This window comes from Agelaius tricolor, unplaced genomic scaffold (genome assembly GCF_023055355.1).
Source record: "Agelaius tricolor isolate 1412-34295 unplaced genomic scaffold, bAgeTri1.0.p SCAF_3, whole genome shotgun sequence".
Taxonomy (NCBI): domain Eukaryota; kingdom Metazoa; phylum Chordata; class Aves; order Passeriformes; family Icteridae; genus Agelaius; species Agelaius tricolor.
This window is the reverse complement of record NW_027269263.1, coordinates 2363138-2382729: the sequence shown is the minus strand read 5'-3', so window position 1 is coordinate 2382729 and position 19592 is coordinate 2363138. Positions and strand designations below refer to the sequence as shown.

The 19592-nt window shown below is 42.1% G+C and overlaps 1 protein-coding gene across 2 annotated transcripts in view; it reads left to right on the top strand.

The window, feature by feature from the left end:
• Positions 1–4915: 4915 nt before the first annotated feature.
• The window catches only part of PTPRO (protein tyrosine phosphatase receptor type O), a 147943-nt gene continuing 133266 nt past the window's right edge, over positions 4916–19592 (top strand). For both annotated transcript variants that reach the window (XM_071422115.1, XM_071422114.1), the window contains exon 1: positions 4916–5346. In XM_071422115.1, coding sequence (XP_071278216.1) covers positions 5146–5346 — 201 coding nt within the window. In that variant the 5' untranslated portion in view covers positions 4916–5145. The remainder of the gene's footprint in view (positions 5347–19592) is intronic.

Genomic DNA, 19592 nt, shown 5'->3' with positions numbered 1-19592 from the left:
AAGAGTAAAAGGGACATTTTGATAACAGACAGGGCTGGCCAAATACTTAATAACTTGCTTGAAAGGTAAATATATGAATATTTTTTATCTAGAATTATGTTCACAGAACTCAATCTGTTTCTCAGGCATCCTGTAGCATCCAGATACCCTGGGACAGATAAATGAAAGTGGAATACACTGTTTAAATGTTAAATAATCTTATCAGCCTTGTGGGTATGTTTATTCCTTCCCTTCTGAAAAAAAAAAAGATACCCACAAAAACCAACTCGGTGCCTCTCCATACCCCATTTCAGTGCTAAAGGAAAGAAACATCAGACAAAAATCCTTCATGTGCTTATTTATGAGGAAAAGATTCAATGTCAAGAACAGATTTCTGACTGCTTTAAAAAGGGAAATGACCTTTTGCAGGGTAGTTCACTGCTTCTCCTGCACTGAAAGACTAATAAGTGTCTGGAAGTTGATCAGCTTGCACATCTGAAGTGTGTCAATCATTCTTGTTATGAAAAGACAGATTGTTTTAAAAAACTGACAACTTGTTTGTTAGGGGGGCACACTTTTAGAAGTCACAGGGCCTGTACTTATCAAACTGAAATCCAAGATAAATTTGCACTTGAACACTAAGTGCCAACCCATGTACATTATTCTAGCCACCCTTTGCACTTGTTTTTGTTATTGTTTCATCCACTGCTGTCATTGAAATGAAAGGACTTTAGGTGAGAATACATTTAAGAAGGATCCACACTTTATTTTCATAAGAGCATTTCTCACTGAAAAATAACTTTGCTTCAAAAACTTCATGGACCAAGATGACTTTTACTTAGAGTGGTTTTTTTTTTTATAAACCTCCTTTCATGTCATGCTTATCCAGACTTGCTGAGGCCTGTAAATCTTCACAGAAATCTGGGTTTATACTGCAGCTAGGAATAAATGCTAATTTACAGCTTTTTTCCTTAGGCCAGGCAAAGTTGGTAGATCTGACAGAGTGTTGCTTTGGGGTTTTCAGGGATAAGGGAAGAATTTACCATAAACCTTAAATCAAGTCCACATAAGCTATCAGCAGGAACATTCATAGAAACATTTGAAACCATGAAACATTATATTTCTATTTTTCTCTGATAATCTAGGGTGATATATGGTAACTAACACTGGTTTAGTTAGAATGATACATTAATTAAATAGCTGATTAAAGCACACAACAGTGTTTTAATTCATCAGGCCATTAAATAAAGGTAAAGCTCTAGCACTGTAACTAACACAACCTTCAAGGGGGTGATAGCTACCTGAGAAGTTCTTGAAACTGTGTTTGATGTGGAGTCCTCCTTGGGGGTGGTGTTCTCAAAATGCAAGAGGATTTTCCTTAAACCATTTTTGTCTTCTAGGGCTGTGTCCTAATAATGCCTTGACATACTTTATCATGTTCCTGCATTCTGCATGTCAGAATAAATAATAAATAATTATCATTATCAGAAAAAATAATTCCTGCCCAGCTTTTACAGTAAATCTAGTGAGTAGAGACAGGACTTTGTATCAAAATACCACATTGTGCACCTCTCTGTCAGGATCTAAGTTCTCTGCTTCACTGTGATTCTGGCAGCTGCATTCAGAGAGAGCCAAAGTCCCTTAAGCCACATTCACATTTTCTGAAAAATCCCTTCGCCCAGGATTTTTCTCCTAGGAAGCTGAGAAGCCTCAGAGAAAAATGAAAACAATATTATTTCATTTGCTTTTCCTCTGTTTTGCTCATGTGGCATGTGTTTGGAGATTGTTTACCACAGGTGATTGTGTCATTGGTTTTCACTGATTTCTTGGCCAATCAGTGCCAAGCTGTGTCAGGACTCTGAAGAGAGTCACAAGTTTTCATTATTATCTTTTTAGCCTTCTATAAGTATCCTTTCTGTATTCTTTAGTATAGTTTAGTATAGCATTCTTTAATATAATATAGTATCATAAACAATAAATTAGTCTTCTGAGAACATAGAGTCAGATTCATCATTCCCTCCTACATCTGGGGGCAACCCAAATAGAATAGACAGGTGTCCACTGCAGCCCAGAGTTTGTCATAGACCAAGAAAAAATTAGGATATTTTCCAAGTAGAACAGATCCTGGAGGAAAAATGAGAGTTGTTCTTAGTGCAACGAGGTCTTGCCATGAGTCCATGCTGTATTGGAGGAGTTGGGTTTCCATGATCCTTGTGGGTCCCTTCCAACTCAGGATGGTCTGCAGTGCCCTAAATGACCTTTGATGAGTTCTGGGCAAAGGTGGCAGAGCTCCACAAGTGTCAGTTTTATGTGAGTGAAGGGGAGTTTTACATGGAGTGAGGGACTCTGTGGCCAGTGAGCTGCTCTGTGTTGCAGGAGCTCCACAAGAGCCAAGGTCAGGGCTTTCACTGACTCCTTGCACAGGGCTGTCTTAGCAATTGGGAACATGTTCCACCCTCTACTCTGACAAGAAGAGTTTTTTCAGGTTTCTGGAATGTAAAGAAAAGAGGAGGAGAAAAAAATTAGTTCAAATTGCCAACATCCCAGTATCTGATTCAGAAAAAGCCGCTGTTTGATGCCAGAACAAATGTTCCTCATTTTTCCTGATTTTTATTTAAAAATTTTTTCTCAAATGCTTGTGGGTTTTTCATCCAAATAAATGAAATTCCAGTTTGTGAGGTATCCTGCTGAGCACTTCCTTTCCCCCTGGGCCCATGCAGAGGGTTATAGAGCATCAGTATCTTTTTCTAACTGACCACTCACAAATTACCCTGTTTCTTCTTCCATGAGTGCATAAAAGTTATCTCATTGTCTCTATTTTTACAGCTTTCCTGGTGTATTAATAGTCTGGCTGTTTTTATTGTTTAGACTCTAGAAACAAATAAGGGTGATTCTGTTTTCATAGATCCTCTTCTTTTTTCCCCTCTGCTCTGTATTTTTTTCTGAAGGATTAGGTTCTATTCACAAACTGGAATCTTCCAAAGCACTGGCCCTTTTTGAAAAAGTTGAATAATTCCATACTCCCATAACTTAAAGAAGATGCAATCCTTGAATTCTCTTGGCTGCATTTTCCTCAGCTTCAACAGCTAGATCAGAAAACTTTATTACCTTGGTACTTTATTGAAGGTTTCATTGCAAAAATGTTTCTCACTTCTTTCAGCTATTGTTCACTCTCTTTGATTCCAATAGTGTTGTCCTGAGGCTAAAATGCTACTAGAATTTTATACTTCTTTTTTCCTTTTAAATATCTTTGATCTTTAGCCTTGCTTATGCCATCATCATTTTAATGTCTAAATGTTTGTAAATAAGTGGAATACTGGAGAAGAAAGAAGCATAAAATACAGTCCTAAGGACAAAAATCATTTAAGTCCAATTTACTTAATAAATAAGAGGTTCCCAGCCAAAAATTCCACCTACAGCTTTCAAATACTGGCAAAATTTTAGTTTCCTAAGGAAATTCACATCTTTGTCTTTCAGATAACCTCTCTTAATTGTAAACCTGAATACTGAAGGAAATTTATGGTTAACCCGTTGCATACCAATTTCAGATAAGTTTCAAGCACTAACAGAGTAGTGAGCACCCAAGAGAAGTCTGTGTCCTTTACTGGTAGCATTGAATATGTCTGTAATGTCCCCAGCTTCTTATAAATGAACATGTGGGTAGCATTTGCCTTTTGGATTTCTAAATTTAGGCTTTGTGCCAATATCTACATGGGGCCTGAATTTCTCCTTTGCTTTCTGGATTAATCCACATCAAGTGTGGCAAATCTTTGCTCAAGGGCCTATTTCAGTACAAAATAAGCACATCCCTCTCTGGCTTTGGCCACTTTGGAATCAAGCTTTTGTTGACTGAGTGTCCAAATTATAAGGAAAATCAAAAATATGCCATATATAAGCTGAGCAGGGCTCTGAAACACAGATTCATTATTGTCCAATTTTGCAGTGCTGGTAGAAAACAGCTTTGTAATTGTTTGGTTTAAAGGACATTCCCGTGAGACTGTGGTGGAGCTCATCTTGCCTAAATGATTTTAAAAATCTGAAAACCATCCCAGAATCCACTTTTAGCCACTACTTTATTTTTTGAAGCAAGAGTGATGTGGTGGCCCATTACTCTAAGTAAGGGCACTACACTTAAACCCAAAGTTGCTCTGAAGTTTAACACCCCAGACACAGCTGTTTATTACACTTGCAACCCTATTTTGTTTGAATTTACCTTTTCTATAACTCTGGTAGTGTTACCAAGGATGCATCCTGATTTATACCTGTGTGAGAGTGTGGTCTGTGACAAACCAGATTCTGAGGTAGTTTCTCATTTTGGAAAGACTGTTTTCATCAGTGTGGTTGAATGGGGAGGCTGTTTAAGTACTTTGGGACTTTGTTTAGGTTCCTCAAAGTGTTCGGTTTTGGTTTTGTTTTTTTTCTGGGGACATCATCTTAAGCAAGACTCTTGCTGAGGTGTTTGGAGATCCCTGCAGGATCTCTGGGTGGGATGTGGGGGGAAGAGAGGGCAGGGGAGGTGCCCTGAGTTCTCTCTCAGTGTACCCCTGGGCCCGAGTATCTTGTGGGACAGAATGAGCTCTCCATCCCTTGCAGGGTGAACATTTGGAGAGCTGTACACACGAGCACAGCCACAGGGACGTTCTGCCTTGTGTATACCAGCTGGGTACCAGCTGCCTTGTGTACCAGCTCCTGCCCCTGCAGCTCCAGCCACCTCCCAGGGCCACTCCGGCCGCTCCTTTCCCTGCCCCACCAGATGCCCCCGGATGCTGGGGGCATTTCTGTCCCCCGATCGCGGCGGGGCAGGAAAAAAGACATCGGGGAGGGCTTGGTGGTGAGCGGCGGTGAGGCTGCGTTTCTGCCCGCGGGGAGCAGCTGCTGGGGGACAGGGGGGCCGGGGGCGGCTCCCATCTCCATCATCTCCATCACCTCCCATCCCTCGCCTTCCGCCGGGGGCTGCAGGAGCCGGCGCTCCCGGAGCCGGTGAGCGGCGCGATCGCCCAAACTCCAGGGAGGGGAGACACCACCCGCCGTCGCCTCCTCTTCCTTCTCCTTCTCCTCCTCCTCCTCCTCCTCATCCCCTCCCCGCCGCAAACCCCAAATAAAAGGGGCGGGGGGCGGCAGGATGCGCCGCTCGGAGGGGAGGTCGGCGCCGCCGCCGGCCGCCTGATGCTGCCGCAATTCGCCATTGCCGGGCACGGCTCGGAGCCGAGCGGAGGCAGGCGGGGGGCAGAGCCGGGGCTCCCGGGGGCACCGGAGCTGCAGCCCCCCCTGCCCGGCCTCCCCCGCACCTCCCCCATGCCCGACCGCCGCCGGCGGGGGGCCCCGGGGGCCCGCTCCTGTCTCCTCTGGCTCTTTGTGTTGCTGAAGGTAAGTGCCGGGAAGGGGAGGGGAGGGATGCGGGGCTGGAGCATCCTCCGCGCCGCCTTTGTGTGCCTGCCCTGCCCGCCGAGCCCGCTCCGCGCTGTGCCCGCTTTGTGCTGCGCGGGGAGCAGCCCCGGCCGCCGTGCCCCGGGCAGAGATGCGCTCCCTCCCTCCGTCCCCCACATCCCCACATCGCCCCGAGGGATCGGGCTGGCTCTGAGCCCCATCCCCTGCCCGCCCCGGAGGGACCGGCCGGGTTTGGGTGGTTTTGGGGAGCGCTGTCCTTCAGCACCGCTCCCTTCAGAGCTCGCACCTTTCCCCCCCGGCACACTCCGCTGATGAGGATGCCGCTAACAAAGGGGCTGGATCGTGCTGGGTTTGTCGTGGCACAGCTGAGCAGTTCTTTTTGTGTTTCAAGCTCAGCCTGTCTTCTCGGCAGATTAATTTTTCAAAGTTCTGCTTCGTGCCGCGAGCTCGGTTTTCACATGGTGTTTTCATCTTTGCACTTTAGCTTGTTTCATGGTTTCTTAAGTGTATTTTATATGCCTCGTGTAACTTCTAAAAGAAAATGAATGTGCTGCCCAGGTGAATACTGCAAATGTCATTGCCCTGAAGAGCAGAGCTCAGCACTGCTGAAAACTTTGTTGTATATTTGTCAGTCACTGTTAAGCAGAGCTCTGCAACTAAGGACCTGACCTTTCAGAGGCTTATAAATGTAAATGTTCTGTGGAAATCATCAGGGCTCCCTGTGTGAATAAGAGTTTGCAGGATCATGTCCTGGAACAGCAGTGGTGTCGCTTCTAAAATTGACATTGCATTGACAGAACTATTTAAAGGGAAGCTTTCACAGCATCTGTTCACATATAGTAGTCAACTGTCAGCTGTCTCATTTTCATAACTGCTGAAACATACATTTATGCAAGATAAAATGCTAATATACAGACAAAATGTTGTTCCATGGAATGTGGTAGTTAAAAAAAAGAAAATAAAAAGGACAGTAAGTCTGTGGATGTTCTGGCCCAGTAGAAAGATTAAGTTTCTAGTTTTTTCATGAACATAGAACTGCACACAGTTTTAAGTAGCTGTTTTATCCCACAATTAGAGAATGTACATTACTCTATGTCCTAGCTTTAAAAAAAAAATGTTCATGTGCTGTATTTTGTTGTTTGGTTTTTTTTTTGTTTTTTTTTTTTTTTTTTTAACAAGCATTGCTGTGGTAAAGCAAGACAGAAAATAGGTAGTTTAAATTTGTATGAAATGAATAATAAATCTGAACTAATTGTGTAAGGTTTGAAGGTAGCCAAGGGCCCAGGTTTTCATTCTGTTGGAAAATAACCATCACTTTTCAGCTGAATAAACCTGGGACTGGAGGGACAAAGAAAGCTGATGAGCATTAGCAGAATTTTAGAGTAATAGAAGGTAAAGCTGCAGCTTCAGATAGAGGTGCATCAGTATCTCCCTGTGTGACTGGATTATGACTTTGGTTGGATGGCAAGCCCACTATAATTAGTTATCTTTGTATTGGTATTGAACACTACAATAAAAGAAGTGAGACTTGAGGAGATAGTCAAAGTGATTACAGGAGAGAAGTTGGGGAAGCAAGAACAGTGCTTGTTTCAGATCATGACAATAGGACCATTTTCCTGCGCCTGAAATTCACTGAATATTCTTCAAGATCTGTGTATTTTTCTTTTTTTTCAGTGACAAATAATTGAAAAGATCCCATTTCAAAACAAGGCTTTTTCCCAGTTTGGCTCTGTTTAGTTCTACCAACCTGTTGAAGTAATGCTAAGATTTAGCAGACACGATTTATTAAATTGGTGCTTCACCTGGAAGTTAATCTTGTTGAGAAAGCAGTGGCATTGAACTGATGAATCTGAAGACAGGCAAAACTGATGTCTGTGTGCTTGCTGTTTCAGTGCTAGCAGCCCAAATGTCACTTGCTAAGCTGAATCTGCTTGATGTGGCCTTGATGCCCATCTGGCAATTTGTAAAATCATCAGCAGACTTTGCAAAGCGATAAAGCTGCTCAAAGCACGTTTTCTCCTCTCTTCTCTTGTCTTCCAATTGTCATTATTTCAGGGTGCAAAGCGATAGTGCCAGCTTATTCCAACTCCTGATGCTCTCTGGGGCTGCTGAAGGGTCAGTGACACATGGGACATTGCCCACTGCATGCCATGTGCCAGATATGGTTGCCCATGGGCTAGTAAGGTGTGGCTCCTTCTTTCACAGTGTGATGTGCATGCTTTCTGTGCCCCAGGGTAGGAGCATCGTATTATTTTTGGAAATACAGCAATGTGATCTTGAACCTTTACCATTCTCCTTCTTTAGCAGTTTTTTTTTTTTTATGTGGTGGCTAATTTAGGAATTGGCAGGAGGAAGGCATTGTGTGTGAGCTCAGACACCAGGATGGATTCACAGTACTTGTGAGAGGAGCAGGGCTGTGGGTTTTGCTTCAGAGAAGACTCCAACCATGCTGCTGTAGGAATCTCTTAAAATATTGCCATTTTTGCAGCTGGTCTGTGTTCTCTGTTAGTTTGTTTCACTCAGAATGGCTGGAAGGCAGAGTCTTCAGCAGCTTGCTCTGTAATCATCTCATTTTGGCATGGCAAAGGCAGGGCTGAGCACAGCCCAAAGGAAAAGCTGTACTTCAGCTTAATAAATAGGAATAAAAAGTAGACACATTCCCTCATTCCAGGGACTGATGTTATGTTTATCATCTTTTTTAACTGCAACCAAGCAGCCTTCCCTTAGTCATGACTGCTCTGAGCTCTGGCCAGCTGAAGTTCTGCTCTGGATGATGTCCCTGGTGTATCAGATGTTCCATGCTGCTGGTAGCTTGCACCTGGGAGCTTTAAGGTTGCTTTGTTAAATTATTTCTGGGGGAGAAGGTAAAGCTTAGTTGGAAGAGAAAAACATCTTGGACAAGCCAAACCTGGTGCTGGGACATTGTTTGCAATCTGTTCCACCTCCAAGATGTTCTGAGCAAGGGTGTCAGTAGAAAAATAATAGAGAAGACTGGTTGTCTCAGTGCTTCCATGTCTGGGCTAAATAGGAGTGATGACACTCTTCAGGAAAATTCTCTATAAGTAAAATAATACATCTCTTATTTCCAGGAGACTGAGATCTTTGAATATCAGTCTTATATATGCTCTTAATTAAAATCAACAACATCCTCTTTCTTTCTCTTAGCAAGGACAACTTTTTGTGTCCAGCAGGGCAGAATTTTGTCCAATGCTACATCAGGTTTTGTAGTTTGGCATCATAGTGAACTCAACTCAGGTTTACATGGATCAAGACATTCAAAGAGACTGAGGTTCTGTAAGACTTTACTCAACTTTACCCAGCAAAGTAAATCTGTTTCTACTGGTGTAATTTTCAGTAATATCTACATCTTCAGTTAATAATCTGAAGCAAAACCCTTACCATTAGGGTGCTGCCTTTTCCTGCAGGAAAAACCTTTTTAAGAGAGAGGCTGATTTCACAGCTGAGAGCCCCAGTGTGTCACTGCTGTTTCCTCCTGCTGGGAAAAGCAATGAATGAATAATTTGAATTTTGCTATGGAGTCCTTTTGGCAACCCTTCTCTCTCCAAGAGATGGCGGCTGAAGCTCTTGTTGAGACAAGTTTTGTCTTCTTTCCTCATGGCTGTGTTCCACTAGTGTCAAAATAAAATAAAGCAAGACCCAAACTTACCTTGCCAGCTCTTTTTTGTTTGCAAAACAAATGAAAGGCTTCCTCATGAGGGTTTCAGGCCCAGAGGTAAAAGTCTTTTCTTACCACTCCTCTTGGACTGTATGGGAGAAAAAAGCATCCTCCCAGGAAAAGCAAGGACTTTTCTTTTTAAAAAAGCTAATTATGAATAGTCACCCTCAGCTCTAAATTTCTACAAGTCAGGTGTAGGATCCTAATAATTCTCTTTAATTTCTTCATTTTCATGGATAATATGTGGATCAGGGTGATTCTGGAGGGCAAAGCCAAAGAAGAGGCTGCTTGTGCCACGTCATGTTTACGGAACTGCAGCAGGCACTCGCAAACCCCTCTCTGCCAGTGAAATAAGAGTCTGCCATTACCCTCTGGCAGATTTCCTCGTGATGAAATGACAGTGGAGCGTTGAGAAAAGATCCTTCATGCCTGCAGGACTTATGAGCCCCAGGCTCAGATTGCACAGGGTCAGTAAGGCAATTTCTAGGTTGTATCACCTGGGTCAGAAGCTGCACTCAAGGGTGATCCCTCATCCAGCCTGGGATGGATGCAGACTTTACCTGTGCTGATCCCGTGGCAATTCATTAAAGGGCTCCCAGACAGTGCTGGCTGAACCTGAGAATCCCACTAATCTCTGCATTTCTGCTGTCACCACACAGAGCAATCCAGGCAGATAATGAAATGACCTTACAGAGCTTCAGAATGAATGCTAAACTGAACAGAGCCTTGTGTAAATCCACCTTGAGACTTATTTTACCAGACAGCCTCAGCTCTGGGGAAGGGAGCGTGTTTTTACTTAGGCATATGAGTCAGGACAATAAATGTCAGAAAATAAACCTTTGGGAAGAGGTCTATTTGCTGAAGAACTTAAAAGACTCATAGCTAACTTTGAATCTAAGTGTTCTTTTAAATTATTTGCCTTTTTCATTGGAAAAGTATACATTGTTATCCTGAGCACTCTTCTATTAATTTCTTCTTAGCTTCTAGTAAATTAGTGATTCCATTTTTGTTACTCAAGGTTTTAAAAATTCTATTCTATATACAAAACTGAGTTGGTTGCAACCTGAAGAAAAAAAAACTTAATAAATATTAAGAATATTCTGAAATTAAAATCTTTACACAGACTCAAGTACCTACGAGTGCACTGATATAAATTAAGAGACTTGTTTATTAAATGTTTTGCACATGAAATTGTAACTTTCTTTTTTTTCTTATTAAATTTCTATCAATGTAGATAGAGTGGAAAAGGGGAAAATCTTTGAGACAAATGTGGCAACATATGCTAGCTGCCACATATGGAGTATAACAGATGAACAGAGAATGGGAAATACTGGAAACAGAAAGGTTACCTTGCGTTTCTCAGCACTCTGCAATCTCAAATGAATGGCAGCCAGTGAAGGGAGCAACTCCTAGGAAAGGAGTTTGCCATCTTTGCAGCAAGCCAGACATGATGCATTCCATTTCTGGAACCCCCTCATTCCTGTGCTGGGAAATTACAGTGGCTTTTAGAGGGAGTTCCAGAAATAAAATGATATGCATGGTGTCTGGCTTACCAGAAAGATAACACTTTGCATCAGGGCTGTGCTGGAATGAGCGTGGCAAGCTCTGCAGTACCCTTCTGGTTGAATGCAGGTATTTAGGGAAGAGATGCTTTACAGTAAGTGTGGGTGATGCAAAAGTTGGTGTCACAGCAACAGGGAGCAGGAAAAATTTAAGCTTTAAGTATGCTGGTCTTGAGGTGATAGCATGGACATGAGAATATGTGGGATATTTGGACAGAAAACATAACATTGGAGGTGGCAAAATGTGAGCATGGTATTTAAGCACAAGCATTGAGCACTTCAGAGAAGCTGAACGGAGATAATGGAAGTAAACAACTCTGAGCTATTATTCTATGTCAGTCAGAGATTTAACATGAGGTAGCTGTTTGGTAGATATGAACCTCTTGGGGGATAAAAATCCTAAATTCCTTTCTAAGTTCTCTGTAAAAACAGATAAGGTTGCCTGTCAATCTATGCAGTTGTGATTTTGAAGTGATTTGGCCTCAGCACTTTCCTCTGTTGTTGAGACAAGGGCCTTCTTGTCTTGTCAGAAGGGTTTGAACAACTGCAGCTCCTTTGTGTGTTATAAACCTGCAGGTCCTCAGGTTAGCTGTGTTGATTTCCAGCTGTATCACATGAAGGCCAAGCCTTTGGGGTAAGAGAGGTAGGTCCCAGTCATTAATTTGTGAATCTGATCAGCAACTCCTTCAAGTTTAAGGGTTTTCAGTAATTTCCTCGTCACACCCCCTAGAATCAGCCATGGAGGGGCTGTTCTTCAATGCTGGGAGGAGCCCCCAAAGCAGGCAGACAGTCCCAATTGTGTAGTTCCCTTTGTGTAATTTGCTTTCTGTCTTTTATCTGCAGCAGAGCTATTCTGGATCATTTCCTATTTGTTCATATGGAAGTCATTTGAACATGGGAAATCTTCATTCCTCACTGATCTATTAAATGGGAAGGAATGGCTTCATTCCACTTACAAACATTGAAGAAATGTTAAATTTGAGCAAGGGAAAAAAAGCCAACAAAACACTGGAAAAACCCACACACACCCAAAACCCCAAGATCTCTTACATGTGGTGAAGAACAGTAGAAAGAATTGGGGAGAAAAAAACACATGGAAAGAATGCTAATTAGTGTTTTCCTAAAGCACTGCAAGGCAGATTTAAGGAAAAAAAAATGATCATTTTCCCAGAGCAATGAAATGAATTTATTTATTATTTGCTTAGCACTGCTGTGCCTAGCTTTGTTCTGTATGCAAAATACCTGCAGACTCTGCCTGGAGTCTGGAAGATAGACACATCAAAATAAGGATGCTCTAGATAACTTAGAAATGATTATCATATATGCCAGTGCTGGTATTCTCCAAGGGCTGGTATACCTTCCAAACAGAAGTCACAATTGTTTCCCCCAGGAGCTGAGCAGAGGGGTCTTGGTGGTTGTTGTTGTTGTTTGTTACTTGTTCTTTTTTTAAATTCAGTATTGATTTCTACAGGATGTTGTTCTTCAGAGCTTCTGGTCGTTTACATCAGTTTAAAACATCAAAAATAATTAATAATCAATGTGGCTTTAATCCCTTCAAAGAGAACCCATTAACCTACAAAAAATGGTCTAGCTCACAATAGTTTCATGAAAGTGACTGTAAGCAGGGCAAGAGATGAAAGAGAGAAACATCACTCAGATGTTTTCCTTTTTCAAAGAGAACTTGCATTTGAAACAGAGAACATAGCTAATATTTTATTGTAGTCAACTTACTGTAAATTAGGAGGTTTTAAAAATAATTTTCTTTCTCTAAGTTGCCTGCCTGATCTTGTACTGGTATTTTCTTGAGTCATCAGTGTCTGCTTCTGAGGAAAAGATGATGATGTCACAAAATCAATATCAGAGGATCCTATACTGTAATCCCTTTTCAGGGAAGTCCATTAAATCAATGCCTCTCCTTCTGTGAGTAATGAGTGTAGAATGAAGCCCTCTAATTTTGCTGTGTGAAGGACTAAGCAGATGGGATGGGATTTTACATAATTAGCTAGCAGTTATTAAATACAACAAGAAAAATTATGATGTTTTCTGAAATGAATACATAGTGAATATTTAAGTGTATTTCAAAATGATCTCTGATATAAAATTACTTCTCAGTTGCATTGCAAAATAATATGTTAAAAAAGCTGAAAAAGCTTTTTAATTTTCAAACCTTTTGAAAACTTACTCAGGACTCCATGGGCTATGAAGCCCCCCATCAGGTTTCCTTAAGCAGCATGGGGGGAAATAATGAAAACTACAGAATGATGTCACCAGCATTTCACTGGAATTGGGGCACTCTGGGACAATAACTTTGCCAGCTCACCTGTTGTTTATGTGCAGCATCAGTGTCTGTTAGCTGGAACCAGAACTGACGGGTTTCCTCTAATTCTGAGGAGCTATCAGAGAGTCTACTGTGCTTCTGGGAACGGCTCCAAAGCCCAAGTGAAGTCAATGGATGTTTTTATGCTGCTTTAAATGGGCTTTGGAGCAGGCTGCAGTGGGCAGGCTGCAGTCCCAGCCGGGGGATGATGTGGCTCTGACACTCAGCACAGAGCCAGCGGTGACGCCGTGGTGGCCCTGGGCTCGCTGCGGTGCCAGCAGCACGAACTGGGTGGGTTTGATTTTTAGAATCTGAGACTCTGATAGCTTGAAGAGACTCCCCATCAGATCAATCTTGAGGAATCTTCTTGTTTAGGGGGTAGCTGTGTTGGCAGGAGGTGGGGTGTTGTAATCCACGGCTGAAGCCAGTGTAGGAATTTACTAATTCTGCTCTGGGGTGCTTTTCTCTGCAGACAGAGCCATCAGTCTCTGTGGAGGGATAGAATGTAAGAGAATAGTGTAGGAGGCAGTCTCACACCTGAGGAGTTGCAGCTGTACTGATCACCAAAGATTAGGAACAGCCCTGCCCTTAATAGGCCACAGCTGTGCCCAATAAGAAGAAGAGTGCTACAAAAGAGTGGGTTAGCTGGGTGAGGAGAGAGCTGGAGTTTGGTTGTGCTGTGAGGGGAGCTGCAGTCTGTTAGCTGGTGGTGGAGAGAGTTGGAGTTTGTTGGCTGTGCTGTGAAGAAGAAAAAGGAGTCAGTGCTGTGAGGAGCTGTCCATGAGAAATCACTGAGAAGGTATGGAACTTTTGCAGTAAGTTGACAACAAATCTCCTCTTTCTCTTCCTCTCCTTGCTTCTCCCTCTGCTCAAATTACAGCTCACATTTAAGGACATTTCAAGCTACAGCTCCTGTTGCAGGCATTGCAGCATTAGTACAGATACATGGATGTGTGGAAACCAAATTCTGCGTCAATATCAGATACTTTATCTGGATCTGAAAAATCTGGCTGGTCCCTGCTTCTTTACTCATGAGACCAAAGCCCAGTGGCCATCTGAGGCCTTTGAATTTCAGAAGATAAACTCTCATCCTGCTCAGCTCAGGTGCAATCAGAACACAGCTATTCTTTCCTAGACCCTTCCACTTACATCTTTGTAGCTAACTAGAGACCAACAAACTGCCATAGGTGTGATAAAACAGATGGAAATAACAGTTCAAAATATACTTATTTCAAATGCAGAAATGAACAAAGATTTGAGAATTCATTTAAGATTGGTGTCTGGAATAATCCTTCTCTAATGGGCAAATGCACAGCCAGTGATTCCAAGTTCCATATTGAGTAGGAGAGCTTGGAGGAACTCATGGGGAAGTCAAACCCTTTGAATTCTTTCCATGAAGAAAAGTGGATGTGTTCTTAGATGTCCATGCAGAGTGATTGCAGAGATTAACTGAGCACTGCCTGTTTCTGCATGGACATATTTCTGTTTAAAACTTTAGGATTAGAGGGCTGCATTGTCAAAAGGAATTGACAATAGCAATAAAGAAAGAGTTTTGGCCCTTTGACTATAGTGCTTCACAACAGTTTTAAGTGGAATGTATATAATTATTTACTTCATATTGTAAATATTCTTTTAAAATAAGATATTTAGGTTTTGGTGGTTTTTAAAAATATTTAGTCATCAATGAACTGAACTTTGCAGGGCAGTTTTTGCAAAGTATTGTGGCAACCAAATACCATGCAGCCACTGGTACCCCCTGACTGGTGGGATGGGGAGGAGAATCAGAAAAAAAAGTGTGGATTGAGATAAGAGAAGCTGCTGTATGGCCACTGAGCTCTGTGCATTGAGTCACAGCCTAACTGTCAGACAACAGCTTTTCCTGGTGGACATTACTGCACCAGGTGATGGACAGCCCAAATCAGGATGTCAGTAGGTGTCCAGGTGGAGGAAACAAATTCTGGAATCTGTGTTGTATGAGTGCTCAGCCTGGAGCAGAGCCACAGTGCCTTCCGTGGCCTCACCAGGAGGATGCTGTGACTGGAATAGTTGCAGGTGACATTATTTCAAGCACAAATAAAACCTGTTTGTGGACATGATGAGGTTAGGAGATAAAATGGAAAAGAAGCAGAAGCATTTTGGAATGTGCCAGAGCATATCTAGCCAGCTTTGTCTGTTCCAGTTAGACACAAGGTTATTTTTGCATCCCTTCTGCATTTGGTAGCTAATCTTTAATGAAGACGTGACCTGTTTGGAAGATTGGCTTTTAGTAATGATACCTTGTAATGATTGCATGGAATCAACTGCTTGTTGTCAATATGTGCTGTGAGTAAAAATCATCTACTGATCAGAGCATTTCCATTTTTTACCTGAAACATTTTTATTTCTTTCTCCCCTCCCTGGAGGGAGGGATTTATTTCCATTATGAGTGCTGGTGATGTGATTAGAGCATATGAGAGCTACTGGGCTATCACAGAATACAGGATAGCCAGAAAACCACAGATTTTTTGAGTGAAAACCCCCAAGACTTGCAAAGGAAAAAACCCAGAATTTTTAGGGGAAAACCCCAGAATTTTGAGGGCAAAATCCCAAGATCTGAAAGCAAAAACCCCAAGATTTTAAGGGTAAAGCCCCAAGCTTTTGAGGGAAAACCTCAGGATTTTAAAGGGAAAACTCCCAAGATTTTGAGGGGAATACCCCACGATTTTTTAATCCTTCTAGCTGGCTTTAAGCTGGTATTTCTCACTCCATGGCATAGCTGGAAGGATGTAGAAGGCAAATGCAGCATGTGGGGAAAGGGGCAGGCAAGAGATTGCAGGGGGGGGTGTTGAGAAAGGAGGCTCTTCAGGATTGTCCCCTGGTTGTCATCAAAAAAGCAAAGAATGTGGTGGGGAGGAGGTGCTGTGTGCATCTCAGAGGGTCAGGGACACGTGGAACAGTTTAGGGTTGTGCAATGATTTAGGCTGGAAGGGATGTCTGGAGAGCATCTGCTCTGAGCCTCTGCTCTCTCTGTGTCCTGATCAGTTCTGAGCATTTGTGAGGATGGAGATTCCATCACCTCTCTGGACAGCTTCTTAGGAGCCTGCAGGAGAGGAATGGCAGCCAATTAAAGATCATGAATTGGGACACAAAAGAGTATGACATTTTTATTAACCTGACTGTTCTGGTTTGCAAATTCATTTTAAAATAATTTGGGCCACATTCCTTTGTAGAATTTCAAACTCTGGGTTCCACTCAGCTTTATGCTGAACTCTGCTTGTTTTCTTGCATTTATCAGTGCCTTGAAGCTTGAGCTTTAAATATTATATCAAGGATAAAATTTTTAGAGCTGCCAGTGTTAGAATGTACCTTAATTATCACTTAAGCTTTCTGCAGAGTCAGACAGGTATCTGCTATCACTGCACATTCACTTCCCAGCTTCAGAATTCTCAAGGAGGTTTTTGGATTTATTTTTTCCCTTTTTTCTTTTTTTTCTTTTATTTTTCCCCCTCCTCTTCTGAGTTACATTTCTGGGAGGAGAACTATGACTTTATATATTTTACAAGCTTAGGTCTTGGGCATGCAGGAAACCATTAAAACCTCCTCGAGGGGATTTTTGGGAACAATATGAGTCAAAGGCTCTTGGTGTAGGACTGGCCTCTGTCCTGGAAGTGCTGGAGCAGAGGAATCTGTCATCACTGCACCCAGCTACCAACATTTGTGTAAATCGGGGTGGTGAGATCCATATCTCAAGGGAATATGTGGAATCCTTTCTGAAAATTTCTCTTAAACTTTTTGTATTGATAATAGAAGCAGTGCTTCTAAAATCAATAAAAGATTACAGGGACTCAATGCACTTAATGAGCTCCAAAGGAACAGTTAGGGCTGTGATTACAGCTTCTGTTGCCTGACTCTGCATTGTACTCTGCATTTTATTCCTAATGATTTTATAACTTTGGAGGGGAGGATGAGTTCAGGAATTTTATTTTTTTTTTCACAGATTTTTGCCTTGAAGTTATGTCAGTTCATATTTTTAACTGTTTACTTGTCCATGCTAGAATACAGATTTCTGTTTTTTAATTGGGGTTGGACAAAGCTTTTCTGGTTTTGTCCAGAGCACTACACCCTTCAGTACTGTGAGAGGGATGGCTGAGAATTGCTGGGTGCCCAGGGTGAATTTTTGCAATGGTAATGGAATGTAATTTTTGCCTGAGGAGAGGAGCCCCAGCCTGTGTGAGGGGAAGCAGATGGACTGCAGAGATGTGCTGCATCCTGCACCCAGGGATGCACGTGCTGAGTTAAAGAGGCTAATAGAGGGGAAGAGGAGGAGGGTCCCCTTCTGCCCCCTGCTAAATCCATCTCTGTGCTGTCAGAAACGGCTGTGAAATGGGAGTGCTGTGATTTTTCTCTGCAGAAATGGTCTAGTCACGTTTATCTCTTTGCCTGTTTGCATATTGGCACATTCTTTCTGTGTGCCTATTTATCCAAAGTCTTTACTTGGAGTGTTGGACTAAAGGTCATATCATTTTTTTTCTCTTTTTCTCTCCTTTATTTTTTTCTCTCTAGTCCCTCTGTTTCTAAAGATGTCAAGCTAAATAACTGATGATTTCTTCTGATGCCAGAAGGCCTTCGTAATATGCATATTAGGGTTTAATGTATTTTTCTTTTTCTGCATCTCAGTGCTCTCAATTTGTATGCAGAGCCATCCTCTTACCATGAGCTCCTATGCCCAGAGCTGAGGATTATGTTCTTATCCAACATATGTACACAGCCTGAAATGCTAAATCTCAGCTACTAGAGGAACAGAAAGATGTTATGGTTAAAGGAACTGTGTCAAAGCAACCAGTCAGATCAATCTATAAATCATCATGTTTGAGAGGCAAGATAAGGATACACTTTGAATATGTGTTCCCTGGCCAGTACTAATTCATAAATTTAAATATTGCTACTCTGACTGTGAGGGATTAAGCAAATATGGGTTTTTATTTAAAATAATATAACCCAGTTTTGTGACAGTGATGAAGGTATGATATGGGATAATAAATATAGAAATAATGATATAGGTCCCATTTAAAAACCGTCTCTGTGGATGCTGTTTTATGCAGAAAGGGCCAGATTTTGGGAACCTGTAGCATGAGGACAATGGAAACAGCATGGCAGTGGGTTCTTCCCTTGCCCAGTACTAATTCATAAATTTAAATATTGCTACTCTGACCGTGAGGGATTAAGCAAATATGGATTTTTATTTAAAATAATAAACCCCAGTTTTGTGACAGTGATGGAGGAGTCTCTGTGGATGCTGTTTTATGCAGAAAGGGCCAGATTTTGCTAACATGTAGCATGCAAACAGGATGGCAGTGGCGCAGTGGGTTGTTCCCTTGCCCTTCAGGCAGCCCTGCTGAAAGACCAGAAGCAATTCCTGCAGGACTGAACCTGGGGATGTCCGTGTTCCATCCTGACCCCCTGCAGCAGCTCCTGCAGGGGGAAAGGAGAGGGCAGGGTAACTCACCTGGCTTTGCTTTGTAGCTGCACCCATTTGTCCACCCATGGATAAACTGCAGGCTAATCTGATTTCCAGTTTGTGAAAATGTACTTGAGGGAGAGAGGAGGAACACCTCTGAGGCTGCAGCTTGTTGGAGAGTTTAAAGAAATGTCTAAGATTAATCTTTTCCTCTTCTTTCCCCTCAGGGCTTAAATACTAGATTATTTTTTTTTAATGGGCAGTGTGTGAATGTTTTATTTATTAATCCTGTGCAAAAAATACTGTAGAGGTGGGGTATTCAGAAGGTTTTAGAAGCAAAATAATAATTTGCATTGACTGACAAACATTATTTTTATAGTTTTTGCTATGATAGGGAAGCCTAAGAGGCTTCCCAGCAAATATTTGAATTCTCCAGAAAGAACACTTCAGTTCTAAGCTTTCAGCCCTCTCTAAAGAAAAAAGGAGGCAGGGGCAGTCAGTCAAGGAAAATTCAACAACTAACAACCACTTGAAGTTATCTGCAAATAATTGCAATTGACTGAGATCTGTATTTTTCCAAGAATAAAATGCTATCCCGTTTTCCCCATTTATCCTCTCCAGTGTTTGTCCCCTTGCTATTGTTTCCTTGGCCTCCTTCCTCTCCAGCCCACTTCTTCCCTTTCTGCTTCATTTGCCATCCCTGCATCTCCTCCATCTGCGCTTAACCCTGCTCAAGTCCCTTTGGCTCTCACCCACCCTGCTCACCTACCCTGTGTAACCTCATTTCTCCAGAAAAAAAACAACCCTATTTTGCTTTTAGCTTCCCTGTGAAGCGCTGTTTCTCCAGCAAACATTTTGGGATTGCAGCTTTGTAACAATCAAAGCAAAGGCTCCTCTGCACGCACCATTTGCAGTCATTTAACTTCCAGAGGAATGCTAAATAGTCACAAAAAGACTGTGATTACATGAAAAGACTATTTTAGTGAAGATAGCTGTTATTCAAATAGAGATCATATTTCTCAGGGAAAAAAAAAAAAAAGGCCAATTACTGAGCTTTGTCACCTACACTGTGAATTCAAATGAATTTCATCCAAAGCAGCTTTGTTACACTGATTTTTAGCAAAAGTAACTAAACCCTGTGACTTTCAGCTCAGCTGGTCGTGGCTATGCTGGGTTCCAGAGCCTTGTAATGGTTCCAGCTCACAGAATCACAGCAGGGCTGAGGTTGGAAAG